The sequence below is a fragment of the Haemaphysalis longicornis genome, unplaced genomic scaffold (genome assembly GCF_048455015.1).
Source record: "Haemaphysalis longicornis isolate Haplotype H1 unplaced genomic scaffold, Haemaphysalis longicornis Haplotype H1 scaffold_3, whole genome shotgun sequence".
Lineage (NCBI taxonomy): Eukaryota > Metazoa > Arthropoda > Arachnida > Ixodida > Ixodidae > Haemaphysalis > Haemaphysalis longicornis.
In genome coordinates, this window is record NW_027526335.1 from 21,319,724 (window position 1) to 21,333,946 (window position 14,223).

General features: G+C 49.8%; 2 protein-coding genes across 2 annotated transcripts in view; both read left to right on the plus strand.

Moving 5' to 3' along the window:
- LOC144173190 (uncharacterized) overlaps nucleotides 1-14,223 on the plus strand; it is a 30,129-nt gene that overhangs the window by 9,027 nt on the left and 6,879 nt on the right. The window contains exon 2 of the mRNA XM_077701699.1: nucleotides 8,967-9,044. The gene's annotated coding sequence lies outside the window, so the exon portion shown is untranslated. The remainder of the gene's footprint in view (nucleotides 1-8,966; nucleotides 9,045-14,223) is intronic.
- Nucleotides 3,157-4,458, plus strand: LOC144173817 (vacuolar protein sorting-associated protein 4-like). The gene has a single exon (XM_077702073.1). The coding sequence runs from the start codon at nucleotides 3,157-3,159 to the stop codon at nucleotides 4,456-4,458; it is 1,302 nt and encodes a 433-aa protein (XP_077558199.1).

Below are 14,223 nucleotides of genomic sequence, written 5' to 3' on the forward strand. Positions count from 1 at the left end.
AAGGATAAGAAACACCGCTTCTTCGCTCCAGCCCTTGTCCCTTTGTCGGGCAAATTCTATCTTGCATGCCGCTTGTACCGAAGCTAACAGCGACGCCCGTGTCTTCTCCTTCGTCGCCGACTTAGCTTTTTACCTGCCTTTAAAAAGCGCATACGCATCGCGTGAATAGAATTCTTTTCGAGGGCGGGCCCACTTCTTTGTGCGAACTGCAGCAGTCGCTCTTAGCTTGGCTACTGCTGCAAATAGTTATAGGGAACGAGTTCGTTTTATTTTTCTGCTAGCGCATGCAGTACCCAGAAAACAAAAACAACGAAAAAAAAAACTACAGGGACAAAAAGATGTTCTGTCGCGCAAACGACTTGGGTGGTGTAACAGCAGCAAGCCGCTACGGCAAGAGCATGAGAATAAACTACAAAATACAGAGAGAGAGAGAGAGAGAGAGAGAGAGAGAGAGAGAGAGAGAGAGAGAGAGAGAGAGAGAGAGAGAGAGAGAGAGTTAAAAAAAGACCTAACAGACAGTACAAGGAAGAAAAGACAGGCAAAGAGCGGACGCGAGAAGTCGCATTCCACGCCTTTGTGCCTGTTACCACCTTCGGTTTGGATCGTGCGTTGCGGAGGTTCATATGGTTGTGAGTCCGTTTTGCGACACGGAGCCTGCTTCTCTCGCCTGCGTAGTTTCTTAGCAAAGTACATGTGCTTGGCGGCAAAGGCTTTTTTTCTCAGGCCCCGAGCTTGCTCGTGGAATTACTTTACATTCTCTTTTCTCTCTCACACTATCTTATTTTATTCTATTCTTTTTTATTATGAGTGAGCTACAACAGCATAAAGCATGTTTAAGTAGCGCTTTCCTTTATGACGCACTTGTATGAAAATAGAAAAAGAATAAAGACAAACACTTCATTTAATTTTGTAGTAACATGTGCGCAGGCTTTCTTTCCCTTTTAGACCCGCCGCGGTGGCTCTGTGGCTAAGGCGTTGCGCTGCTGAGCACGAGGTCGCGGGTTTGATTCTCGGCCGCGGCGGCCGCCTTTCTGATGGAGGCGAAAAGCGAAAACTCCCGTGTGTTCGAGATTTCGGCGCACGTCCAAGATCCTCAGGTGGTCAAAATTAATCCGGAGCCCACAACTACGGCGCGCCTAATCGCCTGCGTTGCGTCGGCGCGTTAAATCAATCAATCAATCAATCAATCAATCAATCAATCAATCAATCAATCAATCAATCAATCAATCAATCAATCAATCAATCAATCAATCAATCAATCAATCAATCAATCAATCAATCAATCAATCAATCAATCAATCAATCAATCAATCAATCAATGTTTTCCTTTTAGCTATCTTTTCCCGTGATGTTAGTTAACTGAGTGCCCAATATTCTGGGAAGTGAACCCGCGACAGTTCTGGTTCTATTGTGCCCCAGCCCTATATACACTCCAAGGGGGTATAAGGATGGCATCGTTTTCATACAGTGACGTATAACTAGAGAAGAAAATCTCGAAAATGACAAATCTCAATTCACGAGGAGCTTTTACGCCACCGTGTGTTACGAAAACGATCTTTCAAAATTATTAGATCGCAAACCGACGAGAGAGCTTTTTGGGTGGCATAAACGATTACACGGGGTGATGGTGATCACGGAAAAATCTAGTCGGTGAACGACGCTTGTGATGTGCTACAATATCACCTAGTGGATGCTTATAGGTCGCGCAAACTGCAAACAGGTCTACAAAAACAGGCCCTAGCTGCGACATTCCCTAGTCATGCAGGCGCAAACCTTCGCTTCCTGCGTACATTTGGGCAATCTACTGGTTCGCTTTGAATATTTTAGCTTTTGTATTGGGCAACTGCCAAAAAAAAATTACGCACCCCTCCGTCAAACGACGACGATGGTTGAACGCGAAGCTTTCTCGTGACGGGTTCCTTGGCTTGGTTGTCGTCTAAGTTTTTCAAGCCGCTTCGACGATGTCGAAATGGAGAAGTCGGATATAGGCCAGATTCATAACGTGACGAACCCAGGTTTGATTAACACCCTGTTCCCCCAGCACGGCACGACCCAGACCCTGCGGACGAAGAGTCGCTGCCAAACAAGAGAGCAGGGCAAAGCTCCGTGCCGCTACCCCTACCCCCCCCCCCCCCCATGGCCCACGACCACTGCCAGGAGGGCTTCCAGGGGGGGCCAAGTCCTGGTACACAAAATAAGAGCCGGGGCTGCTCTTACGGAGGACGTGCTCGCAAAGTGGCGGGCATACGTTCCCCGACGCTCAAGACACTTGGAAGAGCCCCCCGAGAACTCCAGGGAGACGACCATCGTGACCTGCTCCTCGTATCACGAGGCCCACAATGCAGCACATGCTGTGGGAGTGCTCGGGGCTCGCGGCGGAGAGAAGAGCCCATCTTCCGCCGTACATCAAGACCCTCCAGGAGTGCGTATCGCCTCCTCTGGGCCGGTTCCCACACAAGAGAGACTGTTATGTCCCTGTGGACTTTCGCTAGTACCATGAGGATACACAAGAGGATGTAAACGCTCTTACATCCTTTACCGCCATCCCCATCCCTGACTAGACTCTGGCTCCCCCCTTATAGAATTATAATAATAGTAATTCCGGCCACCTTAAGCGTTTTTTCCTGTCACTTAGGCGTAGCTTCGCTTTAAAAGCAAACTGCCCGACCCCTGTGGCCCCAGCAATTTTAGCTGGTTTTTGTCCAGTCCCAGGGTATTTCATTCTAGCTATTTTTTCACAGATCGATAAGACGCATTTTTTTTTGCAAATAACAGTGATTTGGTATCTTTTAAATGTCGCGCGCAGCCTATCACAACGTTTAATTAACAATATGCATTGCACAGGAAGTTCTGGGCTGTTCACATGCCCTACACGGCACGTCCAGGTTTCAGTAGTACATTCAACTTTTTTCTATCTTGTTATTGGTATTGAATATAGTATTTTCACTTAATTCATATTTCTGGTGAGGTGAAAATAACTAATGAGCCTTGAAAATCTGTTTGTTACACAGCCTGTGATGAGATCACCACAATAATCAGCATCACACCCATATGCAGTATGGTTGCTTGCCTGAACCTTCTTGAAGAAGAAGCGAACGAAGCGTACAGCAGCGTTTTCAGAAGTCCGACGACGGCAACTGACAATCAGCGGCAGCAATGGCCTCCTCCGAAGCAGGCGCCGCCATGAGCGAGATCAAGTCGGGCCTGGAGCTATCAAAGAAGGCAACCGACGAAGACGCCAAGAGGCAGCACGGGAAAGCCATCCGGCTCTACATCAGGGCAGCCGAATGCTACCTCAACGCCACTTGCGTGCTCGGAAAGGAGTGCGCTCCGCTCATCAAGAAGGCACAGGCATTCGAAGAGTACGACGTCGATCTGCCGGACATGAGGCGTATCCACCAGCTGCCTCTTCTGAGCCTCCTCTTGCCTCCCTGGAGCCACGGGGCTGTCACCGTCAGCGCCAGGAGGAGGATCTGCTACACGAACGACGTCGTCGGAATCGACCCGGTGAAAGATAGGTTCAGCCAGTTGCTCAAGAACCCCAGGTCGAAAGCGTCGTCGTCGCTCATCCTGCTCTACGGCCCCGCCGGGAGCGGCAAGAGCTTTCTATCGAGGGCGATTTCGTCAAAGTACCCCGACAAGCCCGTGTTTGTCGTCAACCTAGAAGCCTTCATCGCGGCGGGCGCCAGTAAGTACGAAGGCGCTAGGATGGCCACAGTAATGATCCGCAATTTTAAGAGGCATAGAACCGCCGTGCTGGTGCTGGAGGACATCGACTACCTCTACTCAGCGGGCCCGTCGGAACATCCCCGCTCTGACATAGTCGCCACTAGGGAGGTAATATTGAACTTCTTGAAAGCGATGAGCCAGATGAGGGGGCATCGCGAGGTCGTTGTAGCTACTGCAAGGAAGCCGTGGGTCCTGCAGAAGGACTTGCTGGACGCGTTCCACGTGAAACTGGGTATTCCCACGCCGTCCCCCGAGGAGCGAACTGCGCTCATCAAGCGCGAGTTGAGGAAAGTGCGTTGCCCCTCCTTCACGGAGAGCGACATCCACAACCTGTCGGCGAAAACCGAGCGCTACTCGTGCTACCAAATGATGAACATCTTCCGGCTGGCCCTGGCTCGCAATTTCGACACGCTGGAGGCCATCACCCTGCAAGACGACGCTGACAGAGCCGACCACGTCACGAAAGGCGACATCCAGGCTGTTTCAGACATCCTGCTGCCCGACATTCCCAGAGAAGACGTGGACAAGTATTTCGAATTCGCGACAGGTCGACCGGCTAAGCCACGCTCTACAACTCACACGGTTCGCTTCGGTGCCGAATTGCCGACTCAGGATACTGTCGCAAAGACACTGCTCGGGGCTCCCGACATGGCCGAAAGCTCATCGATGGACAGCCAACCCTTCATGTACGACATTTTCAACCCCGACACAATGGACCCAGCCATATAGTTCTTCCACCGTCATGGCAAAATTTAGGTGGCAGTGGTTGGGACTCATTCTCACACCCACAAAAAAAGTTCTCTCTTCTGCCCCACAAAGTACATTGCGAGCCATAAAACGATGTCCTCTCGCGCCTATTTAATTGAAAACAGCCTATGCGCTTACTGTTGCGGCATAAATACGCAGGCTGGAGGCGTGAATGTGGTGTTCTCTTTGGCGTGAATCTATGCTCTTTCTATAAATATATCCTCCCCAACTATACTGCATATTGACGAAAGATGCCGCACTACGTTGACTTTTACTGCTGCTTCCTTTTTGCCTGATAGGCCCAACTTCGGCTCACATATTGAACAGTGTGCGTGATTACTATTATAACCAGCAGTTCACCAGAAGTGCCACCTTCCGAGATTGCGCTGGTTTAAATGTTTCCTGCTTCAGGCGAAGGACGACCCGGATTGGTTGTGTTTAACAATAAATGCTTCTGCGGGTCAGAGGACCGGGCATACAGCCGTGCATATGCAATTGTGGACTAAATTTCCAAATTTAAAGTTGTTTGCTGTACTGTAGGGGGAGCCAAGCCAGTTTGGTGGTGGGAGGCCGCAGTGGGTTTACCGCATAACGCGCAAGCATCTATGCGTAGCCAGTCAGGCGGTGTTGATGTTGATGGCGGGTATATATTGGCCGTCGTGGGAAAGGGCTCGGTGCACCATGTCGCGAGAAACGGCGTAGTGGTTGTTCGCGTGAAACGCCCAGACGATTCGGGGGCAGGGAAGGGATTTGGGTGGTGGGGAGGGGGTGTCTAAAGGTAAATTAATATTTGTAGAACCGACAAAGAAATGCGGCCAATCGGCAAGAATAGCCACTGCTCAGGGCGGTAAGTGGCGGCTATGGCAGTGCCTATTTCCTCCACGACATCGATGGAGGGTGTGATCGTGGTACCAGCATTAATGCACTGGCCAGTGTGCATAACTAGACAGGTTACATGGTCGGCGCGGCCGGTCAGTGCTGATAATGATCCAGGCCAAGAGTCGTCAACTAATGATTTACGGAAGACTGGTTTAAGTAAAAACCAGAGGGGGAACCGCCTAGCAACAGGCACCAATAAGCAAGAAAAACGCAGACCTCATAAATAAAAACTGAACGGAAAAAAGAAAAACCACACCTTCCTTTTTTGACTTGCCACATAAATAAGCGCGGAAGCATAAAAACTAAAGAGTAGTTAAAAATACGAAAGCAGTTGAACATGAAGGAATTAACGTGTTTTAGTCGAGACTCAGCTGTAAGAACTGTGACTACCCGTTGTCATAAACGATCACGTCACAGCCAATGCGAATTTAGGAGCCGGATGTATTTAGGACCACAGCGATGGATCGGAGGTACAGCACTCGCCCCGTATGCGGCAGGTACCGGGTTTGAATCCTGGTACCGCCGGGCACCCCCCGGTTTCTTTAATGGGTACGGGTGTCCCTGGCAGAGTGCGGATTCATGCCTGGAAAGCTGCTTTTACCCTTGTGAGGGGCCTCTGACCCTTGTCCATCTGACGCCCCCCCCCCCCCCCCCCCCCCCCCCCGTTTACTACAACACTGCATTGTCGGGGGGTGAAAGAGTCTAGGCGGCCTGTCCTGCCACAGGCGGTTGCGAGTTGAGCGTCCACCGTGGCTGTGGAAGGCACCATGTGCATTTGTGTGCCTTGGTGGGGCCGGGCACCTACGGGTAAAATAGGTCCAAGCGACTCCCCGGCCTGGCACTCGGCCCTTGTGTAGGACTGCAACGCTTGGGAAGTTCACCCGGCTTGCACGGGAAATCGCCCACATGGAAAGGGGCGGCTGCAAAAATGCAGGAACTTTTTTTTTTTGTTTTCGTCATGGCGGATTTTCCGTCTAATGGAACCCCCTCATGGATTCATATTTTTGTACAATGGTCTCAATGTCGCCAGAGTGGAGGCGACATTGAGACGTGCAATTTGGAATATGCGCACATGTGCAGGACGTTGCACAGGTTGCTTCTGCCACTTCTCGTGAAATACTCAAGTGTGTGCTTGGAGAAGTTGGAAGTTTTTGAAGAAGTTGTAAAAAAAAATACTGGGGGTTTCATGTGCCCAAGCTGCAGCTTCTTGTGAGGTGCACCGTAGTGAAGGGTGTCGTGTTAATTTTGATCACATGGGGATCTTCAACGTGCACTGAAATCTCGAAACGCGGGCATTTTCGCTCCTCGCCTTCATATGAAAAGCAGCCACCGCAACCGGGATCGAACTTCCGTCATTGGGCTGAGCAGCACCACGCCTTAACCACTGCGCCACCGCGACGGGTGGAGTACAAGTTCCTCGTGTGTTTTCAACAGCACTGCGGGATGTTTGGCAAAAGCAAAACAGACCCAAAAGTTTAATACTGGCATTCCGCCTTCAAGAAGCACCCCATTTGTAAGAAACTGGGTCATGCTATCGAACGATGCGTGCATCTCGATGAGAAAAAAGAGAAATCCTCCGCTTTCAGTAGTGGTAAGCAGTCCATAACTTTCTATGCACTCATCGCGGTCGCTTAGCCGGCAAAACTCTGACAGACGTTTCTCCTTCCGGCCTTGCACCAAAAAGGAGCAAGTACTGTACGCCGAGACAGCCTACAAAGGCAGGGGAACGGGGCAGGGGGGAGTCCCCGTGGAAGTCGCCATGTCGTCTTCGTCTTGCCGTGTCCAAGTCCCTTTCGCGACTGCTCCATTTGCATCGGCGGCGGGCATTTCGAATGCGCATACATCGCACGCCGGCGGAACATCTTCCCCGCGAACGCGCCTGTGCACGAGCTATGCGGCAAAGCCGCTCACTGCGAGTCTGCGGCAGACGCGGGAGGTAGAGCCAGTGACTGCAGAGCACGGGAGCGCAGAGCCTCAACGAAAACCTGCTCAGATTCCAGGGAGTATTGGCGACACAGGACTGAGTATGATTGTACGAACTCTAAAGCATTCTGCGGAAGGTAAGGCAAGAAGGCGATGACAAGACTGGAAGAAACCTCGCTTTGTTTTTCAGCGCCAGCTCTGAAGAGCCCAGGCAGTAATATTTCAAGACTAGAACGGTTGCCGAGTCACAACAAGCGCAGCTGCCTTTTCCGCTGAGTAAAGCCAGCGCTCGCTGCGTATAGCCACTTTGACATGCCAGGAATACAGCGCCCGGAACTTCGCTGCGACGGTAACCACGCGCTCTCGTGTGCGGAAGAACCTTGAATACGCTCTTCTTTCTCTTCTATACTTAATGGACAGGGAACGTATTTCCATTCCCCCAGTGATAGTGCCCAGTTTCTCGAGCGACTTATAATATACTCAGTAGTGTCATTCTATGCTCTGTCGGCGATTGTATTTAACCAGCACTACCCAAACTACCAGTCCGTTTTCTATTTCGCAGTGTCTAGAGTGCCGTCCGACGGCACTCTAGCGACTCTAGCTGATCGACGCAGGCAGCGTATATGCGTTTCCTAGTGAGCACAGCCAAGCGATGCATGGCGCCATCTAGGGGCATGTTTGAAACTATGTCTGCAGGCATGGCTAGAGTGCCGCCCGACGGTATTCTAACATTTAAGAATAGGCTAACAACGGCCGAAGCGTATGTCGCTGTAGTGTAGAGGATCCGTCTTAGGTTCTTGATCCCAAGGATGGTGGTTCTAGACAGGCTTTTAAGCCTCGAATGTATTCTTTTTTCATCTTCAAATTGAACTTTAGTTGTTATGGCTTAGGTTAGTTTTGGTGTTTTAAATGATTTCTTCGTATGCGTTAAATCATGTTATGTTATGCATAGGTTCAGTTGCCTAACTTTACGTTATCTAGAGCGTTGTAATGCCAGACGCGACAATTTTGTTACAAAACGCTGGTGGACGTCGATATAGTGGAGTGCATATAATACGGTCGGACGGCACTCTCGACACGGCTTTGCTATTTACGACTTTCAAGTATCTATTTTCTCCTCCGCCCATCTGTCTCTGTGTGCTTGCAGATTGCCTAATAAACTTGCAACCTACGAATCTCATTTTACACACTTTGGCAAAAATATATTTGCGCCCCCTCCCCCCCCCCCTTCGACGATCCTTATGAGGCTCATAATCAACGACGTCTAGGAATTTGTCTCGGTTTTCTTTGGCTCGGTTTTTGATGCTTTGCTTGCAGTGTGGTTTAGCTTATAGAGAGAGAGAGAGACGACTTTATTGGTGAATTTAAGTTGATTGATTAGGTTTTACTATAATCGTTCCTTTAGGCCTGCACTTGGCATCTCCGTCGGCTGGTATTAGTGGCACTTATCTGTGTGTAAGCCCTCAGTAATGTAGCAAACAGAGGAGTAGTGTACCAAACAGAGGTGAAATCAGCCACAGCAACATCCATTTTTGCCTAAAGACTTGGGACAGGTTTGACTTTGCAGGTGTAAAACGAGATATACGCACGCCTGAACATTGAAGCTGCTACCGCTGCTGTATCCCCTGTATGGGTATGTGTTCTTTGATGGGGTGCATCATCATCACCATCATCATAATGTCTTTCAGCTGAACGGCGATGCCACAACGACCGGGGCTGCGCTCCCCGCTGCCACGAAGATGGTGAGCAAAAAGCCTGGGCCACCTGTAAGCATTCGCTTGTTTACTGCATGCGCGCCATATAAAAATGCCTCTAGTGACCACAGGTGGCAACGGCGGCCATTCAGCCTTCGTGATTAACGCGCTTTCAATAACAGTCTGCCCTACTGTCGAAACAAGAAAAATAAAAAGAAATGTTGCTGGAAGGTCACAGTGAGCCAAAGCACCCCGTGGTCAACAGGGTTTTTACCGTATTCTGCGTTAGCATTTTTCAGAGGAAAACTGAGGTGGTGGAACGTTCATTTAAACTACGCACGCAATTGAAGTCACGTGGATTTCTGTTTTCTTTGCTTTCATTTGAATAGGTTTAATGACGAATGTGTTACTCTTGCAAAGACCTTATAGACCCATTTTGTCTGCATGATGGCTGGTCGAACAGAAGGCACGACAGTAAAGATTAGCGATGGCCCAGGAATGTCTATTTGTCGAAGGAGCAAAGAGCGGGGTAGAGAGAAACGAACATTCACACTCAACACATGTCTCCTCGAGCCTTACCGAGCTTTTTCTTTCAAGGCCTTGTTCTGAGGAGCCGTTTTAGAGCGAAAGCCCTACAGCGCCATGCCTCGCAAGGTCATTCATCGCGTAGCGATAACCTTCAGTCGCCGGAGCGCAAGGGTAACAGGTGTGACGTTACGCAACGTGATCCGCGGCGGAGAGGCAACTCAGGTAGCTGCGCTCGGTCGGAGCATCGCCGATGCGGTACCACGTGTCTAGGCGAGGGTTTAACGGCTGCTTCGACGGCGCTTGGTCGCCCTATCACGCCATGGATGGCGCAGCAGCTGAGCCGTCTGTGCGCTCGCTTCAGCGTAAGCGACAGATTAATTAATGCAATCATCAAGTAGCCTAACTTTCATAAAACACAGTGTGCATAGTATTCGCAAAATCAAACCAAACAGTAACAGAGTGGAGCACGAGGTCGCGGGTTCGATTCCCGGCCGCGGCGGCCGCTTTTCTGATGGAGGCGAAAAGCAAAAACGCCCGTGTGTGCGAGATTTCGGCGCACGTTAAAGATCCCCAGGTGGTCGAAATTAATTTGGAGCCTTCCACTACGGCGCGCCTCATCGCCTGCGTTGCGTCGGCGCATTAAACACATCAATCAATCAATCAATCAATCAATCAATCAATCAATCAATCAATCAATCAATCAATCAATCAATCAATCAATCAATCAATCAATCAATCAATCAATCAATCAATCAGTAACAGAGTGGTGAGCTGGGCAAGTTGGTAGGGCGTCATTCTGGACAACAGCGCGAAAAAAGACGTGCACGAAGGGAACGGAACGGACAGGTCGAGCGCTGACTCACAACTAGTTTATTCACGGATGGGTGCGAAACATAAACGTTTACAACAGAAGAGTGAGAGATAGAGAAAGAGAGAAACAAAGCATTCAGATCAAGCCCACACCCTCATACCCACTCCCCCACATAGCACTCAAAACCTTAACGTGAAACTCATGAAGAATGAACAAAGTGCCGTACCCGGGCTGATAACTGGGATACAAAACATCTGAGCATGAAGATTGGAGGCATATTCTTTGTCCCACAGCGCTATCGACGTTTGGCTTGCGCAATCAGCTCCCAATATCCTGATGTGAAACACTTCAATAATTTCCCGGCCCGTCTGACTGGCGTGCCTGGAAGGAACGGTTGTTTCTTTTAGCCAAGGATAGCAGCCGCATGCGCGGCATTGGTCTGCTGGCCGGGAGTAGGTGGTCGCTTTTAGCGACCTTCTTTGCTCACCTAGGCGAGTATTGACGCATCGGCCACTCTGACCCACGTAGCGCTTGCCGCAAGACAGAGGAAGCCGATAAACTATACCCGTCTTGCACGGGACAAACCTTGGTTTGTGTTGCACACCACAGCTACCCTCTGTGCGTTTGCCCTCTGCGTGGCTGCGCACTTGAGCACACATCTCTGCGCGCTTTTGTGGCGCAAAAAAAAACCACATCGACACCATAGCGCTGCGCTACGTTCTTCAGCCCATGGGACGGCCTAGTGCGTATGGTGCAACAGCAAACCGTTCAGGCTTCACTGCAGTGCCCAGAGCGTAGGCCAAGCCCGATGCAGGGAGGCGCTGATTAACTGAATAACCGGGAGGCGCTAACAAAAAAAAAATTGATTAAGCGCCTCCCTGCATCGGGCTTGGCCTACGCTCTGGGCACTGCAGTGAAGCCTGAACGGTTTGCTGTTGCACCATACGCACTAGGCCGTCCCATGGGCTGAAGAACGTAGCGCAGCGCTATGGTGTCGATGTGGTTTTTTTTTGCGCCACAAAAGCGCGCAGAGATGTGTGCTCAAGTGCGCAGCCGCGCAGAGCGCAAACGCACAGTGGGTAGCTGTGGTCTGCAACACAAACCAAGGTTTGTCCCTTGCAAGACGGGTATACGCCTCGAGCGCGGCCTGTAGGGGCGCCACTGAAATCCCCCTAGCGGCCCGTTTCGAAAGCAGGCGCGGGAGTCCTCGGCCCACTCCCACCTGTCGCCGTTGCTTTTGGGGCTCGTTCAAGACAGCGATTTACCGTTAGTGCGCGTTCAAAATACCGAATAACGTGGAACAGGCACTCTGTTTGCAAGCGTGGTGTGTTCATGAGAGTATAAACGTTTATGACGCGATCTTAGTGAGATCTATATGAGCGCCGGGCGTGTGTCACAGGCCGGCGTTCCGAAGCCAGCATTTGCATGCAGCTGATTGCAATTCCACTGCCCTGAAATTTAGTGGCAGTGTCTCCTTAAGCAGTGTTTCCTCCAATGGTCATGTTGCGGTCATACACACTATGATGTAAATCGACTTTGTGCACTTACAAAATCCAGCGGAGCACTCATACCTGACAGCACGCAAGTTACGCATGCCAATATCACATATCAGATATTGATCAGTACCATGAAAAAGCCAATGCTACATAAATTTCACAAACATTGTACCAAAGAAGTACGATGGATAATGCAAAATTACACTCCGGAGTCCGCACACGACGACAAATTTAATGCTGGGTCGTCTTGTCCAGAGGTGAGCGCTCGCAAAGATTCATCTGTTACATTTATCCTCCACGAGAAGCACGAAGATGGGCTCATAGAGTAATCCGCGTCCGTGACCAAACTCTTCTTCGAAACATCGTCGTATGACACAGGGAGACTGCAGAATCTAGCATTAACCGAAATCAGAGACCGTTATCAGATACGACACTGTTCCAACGAGCCCGCGTGTACGAGATTTCGGCGCACGTTAAGGATCTCCAGGTGGTCAAAATTAATGCGGAGCCCTCCACTACGGCGTGCCTCATCGTCTCCGTTGCGTCGGCGCGTTAAACCCTGCAATCAATCAATCAATCAATCAACTCTTCCAACGACACCTCGTATCGCTTGTGAACTGCCTACCCTGTATTCTTCAAAAAATGCGTCCGCCGAGTGATCAGCCGTTCGTTGAAGGCGAAAAACAAACGAAAAGTGAACACGCAGCTTGTGTGTGTGATTACTAAAACGTTCATTCGTTGATTCCGCTCCGCATTTGTGAACAACGATAGTTGAGCGTCCTCCTCCTCAGCCCCCCCCCCCCCCCCCCCCCCATGTCTAGCGAAATATCAGTGCATTTAGCATCTAGTTGGTCTGGTGAATACTACCTTGCTCAAACAAACGTCTTTAGCATTTCAGAAGCTGCACTCAGTTTTTTTTTCATTCCCGTACGACTACTCTATTTATTCCTGACTTGCAGACCATTCATTTTCCCGTGGTTTCATTAACATATACCTTGGTTCTTACTATAAGGCATGAGTGGGCACATATCTGACAATGCACAGCCGTTGAGTGTACTTAAAATTTTCGCGTGGCTTATATTCCCATAAAAGGCACAAGTTTTTGTCAGCTATTGGGTTATCACAACCCCGAAACATATTTTTCTATGACGTACATATTCGAAGCAAAGCCGCATTTGTTGTCTGCGCTGCAAAACGAACCAACCTCTTACGGTGCCAATATCAGGTCTAAACGGGACGACAATAAATAGAATTCACTTGTGCTGATGTGTTCGAAGGTGACAGCGGTGATATGCTGCTGCCGTCGCCGACACCCGCAAGAGCGGCCAAGAAGCGCGCAGAACCGCCTCCCCGGGTAGCTCTTGATGACGTTAGGGCGCTCTACAAGACTCAGCTGTTTTTTTAAGTGCCCTAAACGTGAAGTTAGCTTACAGACGTCACCATAACAAGTTGTTTAGTGCGCGGAAAGGCAAAGAGAAGCGAAAGAGAACAAAAACAGTGCATGACCACCTATCAGCCACGCAGCGCTAATCCCGCAAACGCCGCGGAAACGCGGCGGCAGGCGGCGTAGCGATCGCGAATCTCGAGGCGTATAGGTTATCCATAGAGTTTCTTAGTAAGTATACTGTAAGAACCTCTATGAGTTTATCGGCTTCCTCTGTCTTGTGGCAAGAGCTACGTGGGTCAGAGTAGCATATGCGTCAATACTCACCTCGGTGAGCATAGAATGTCGCTAAAAGCGACCACCTACTCCCGGCCAGCAGACCACGGCTGCTATCCTTTGCTGAAAGAAACAACCGTTCTTTGCAGACACGCCAGGCAGACAGGCCGGAAAATTATTGAAGTGTTTCACATCAGGAAATTTGGAGCTGATTGTGTAAGCCGAACGTCGATAGCGCTGTGTGACAAAGAATATGCGTACTTAGTTAGCACGTGCCGTCAATCTTGATTGATGTTCCGACGTTTTGTGTCCCAGTTATCAGCCCGGGTGCGGCCCTTAGTTCATTCTTCATAACTTTCACGTTAAGGTTTGGGTGCTAGGTATGTGGGGGGGACGGGGTACGAGGGAGTGTGTTTGATTTGAATGCTCTCTCTCTCTCTCTCTCTCTCTCTCTCTCTCTCTCTCTCTCTCTCTCTCTCTCTCTCTCTCTCTCTCTCTCTCTCTCTCTTCTGTTGTAAACGTTTATTTTCCGCACCCAGGGCTGCCAACTCTAGGGAAATTTCCCTAGGTCTAGGGGATTTGGGTTGTCTTTAGGGAAAAAGCGAAATTTGTCAAAATCTAGGGAACTTTTTGGGTCCACATAGACTTATGCCTTCAGACGTGTAATGGTGTCCTCTGTTAAGTTTAACATTTATTATTTTTTATGTACCTATGCATTTCAGTTTCTCGATGAAGCGCAGATATCTATTTCCCATT

Excerpts from the sequence above, each read along its gene's own strand:
- LOC144173817 (XM_077702073.1), top strand. The coding sequence starts at position 3,157 with ATGGCCTCCTCCGAAGCAGGCGCCGCCATGAGCGAGATCAAGTCGGGC.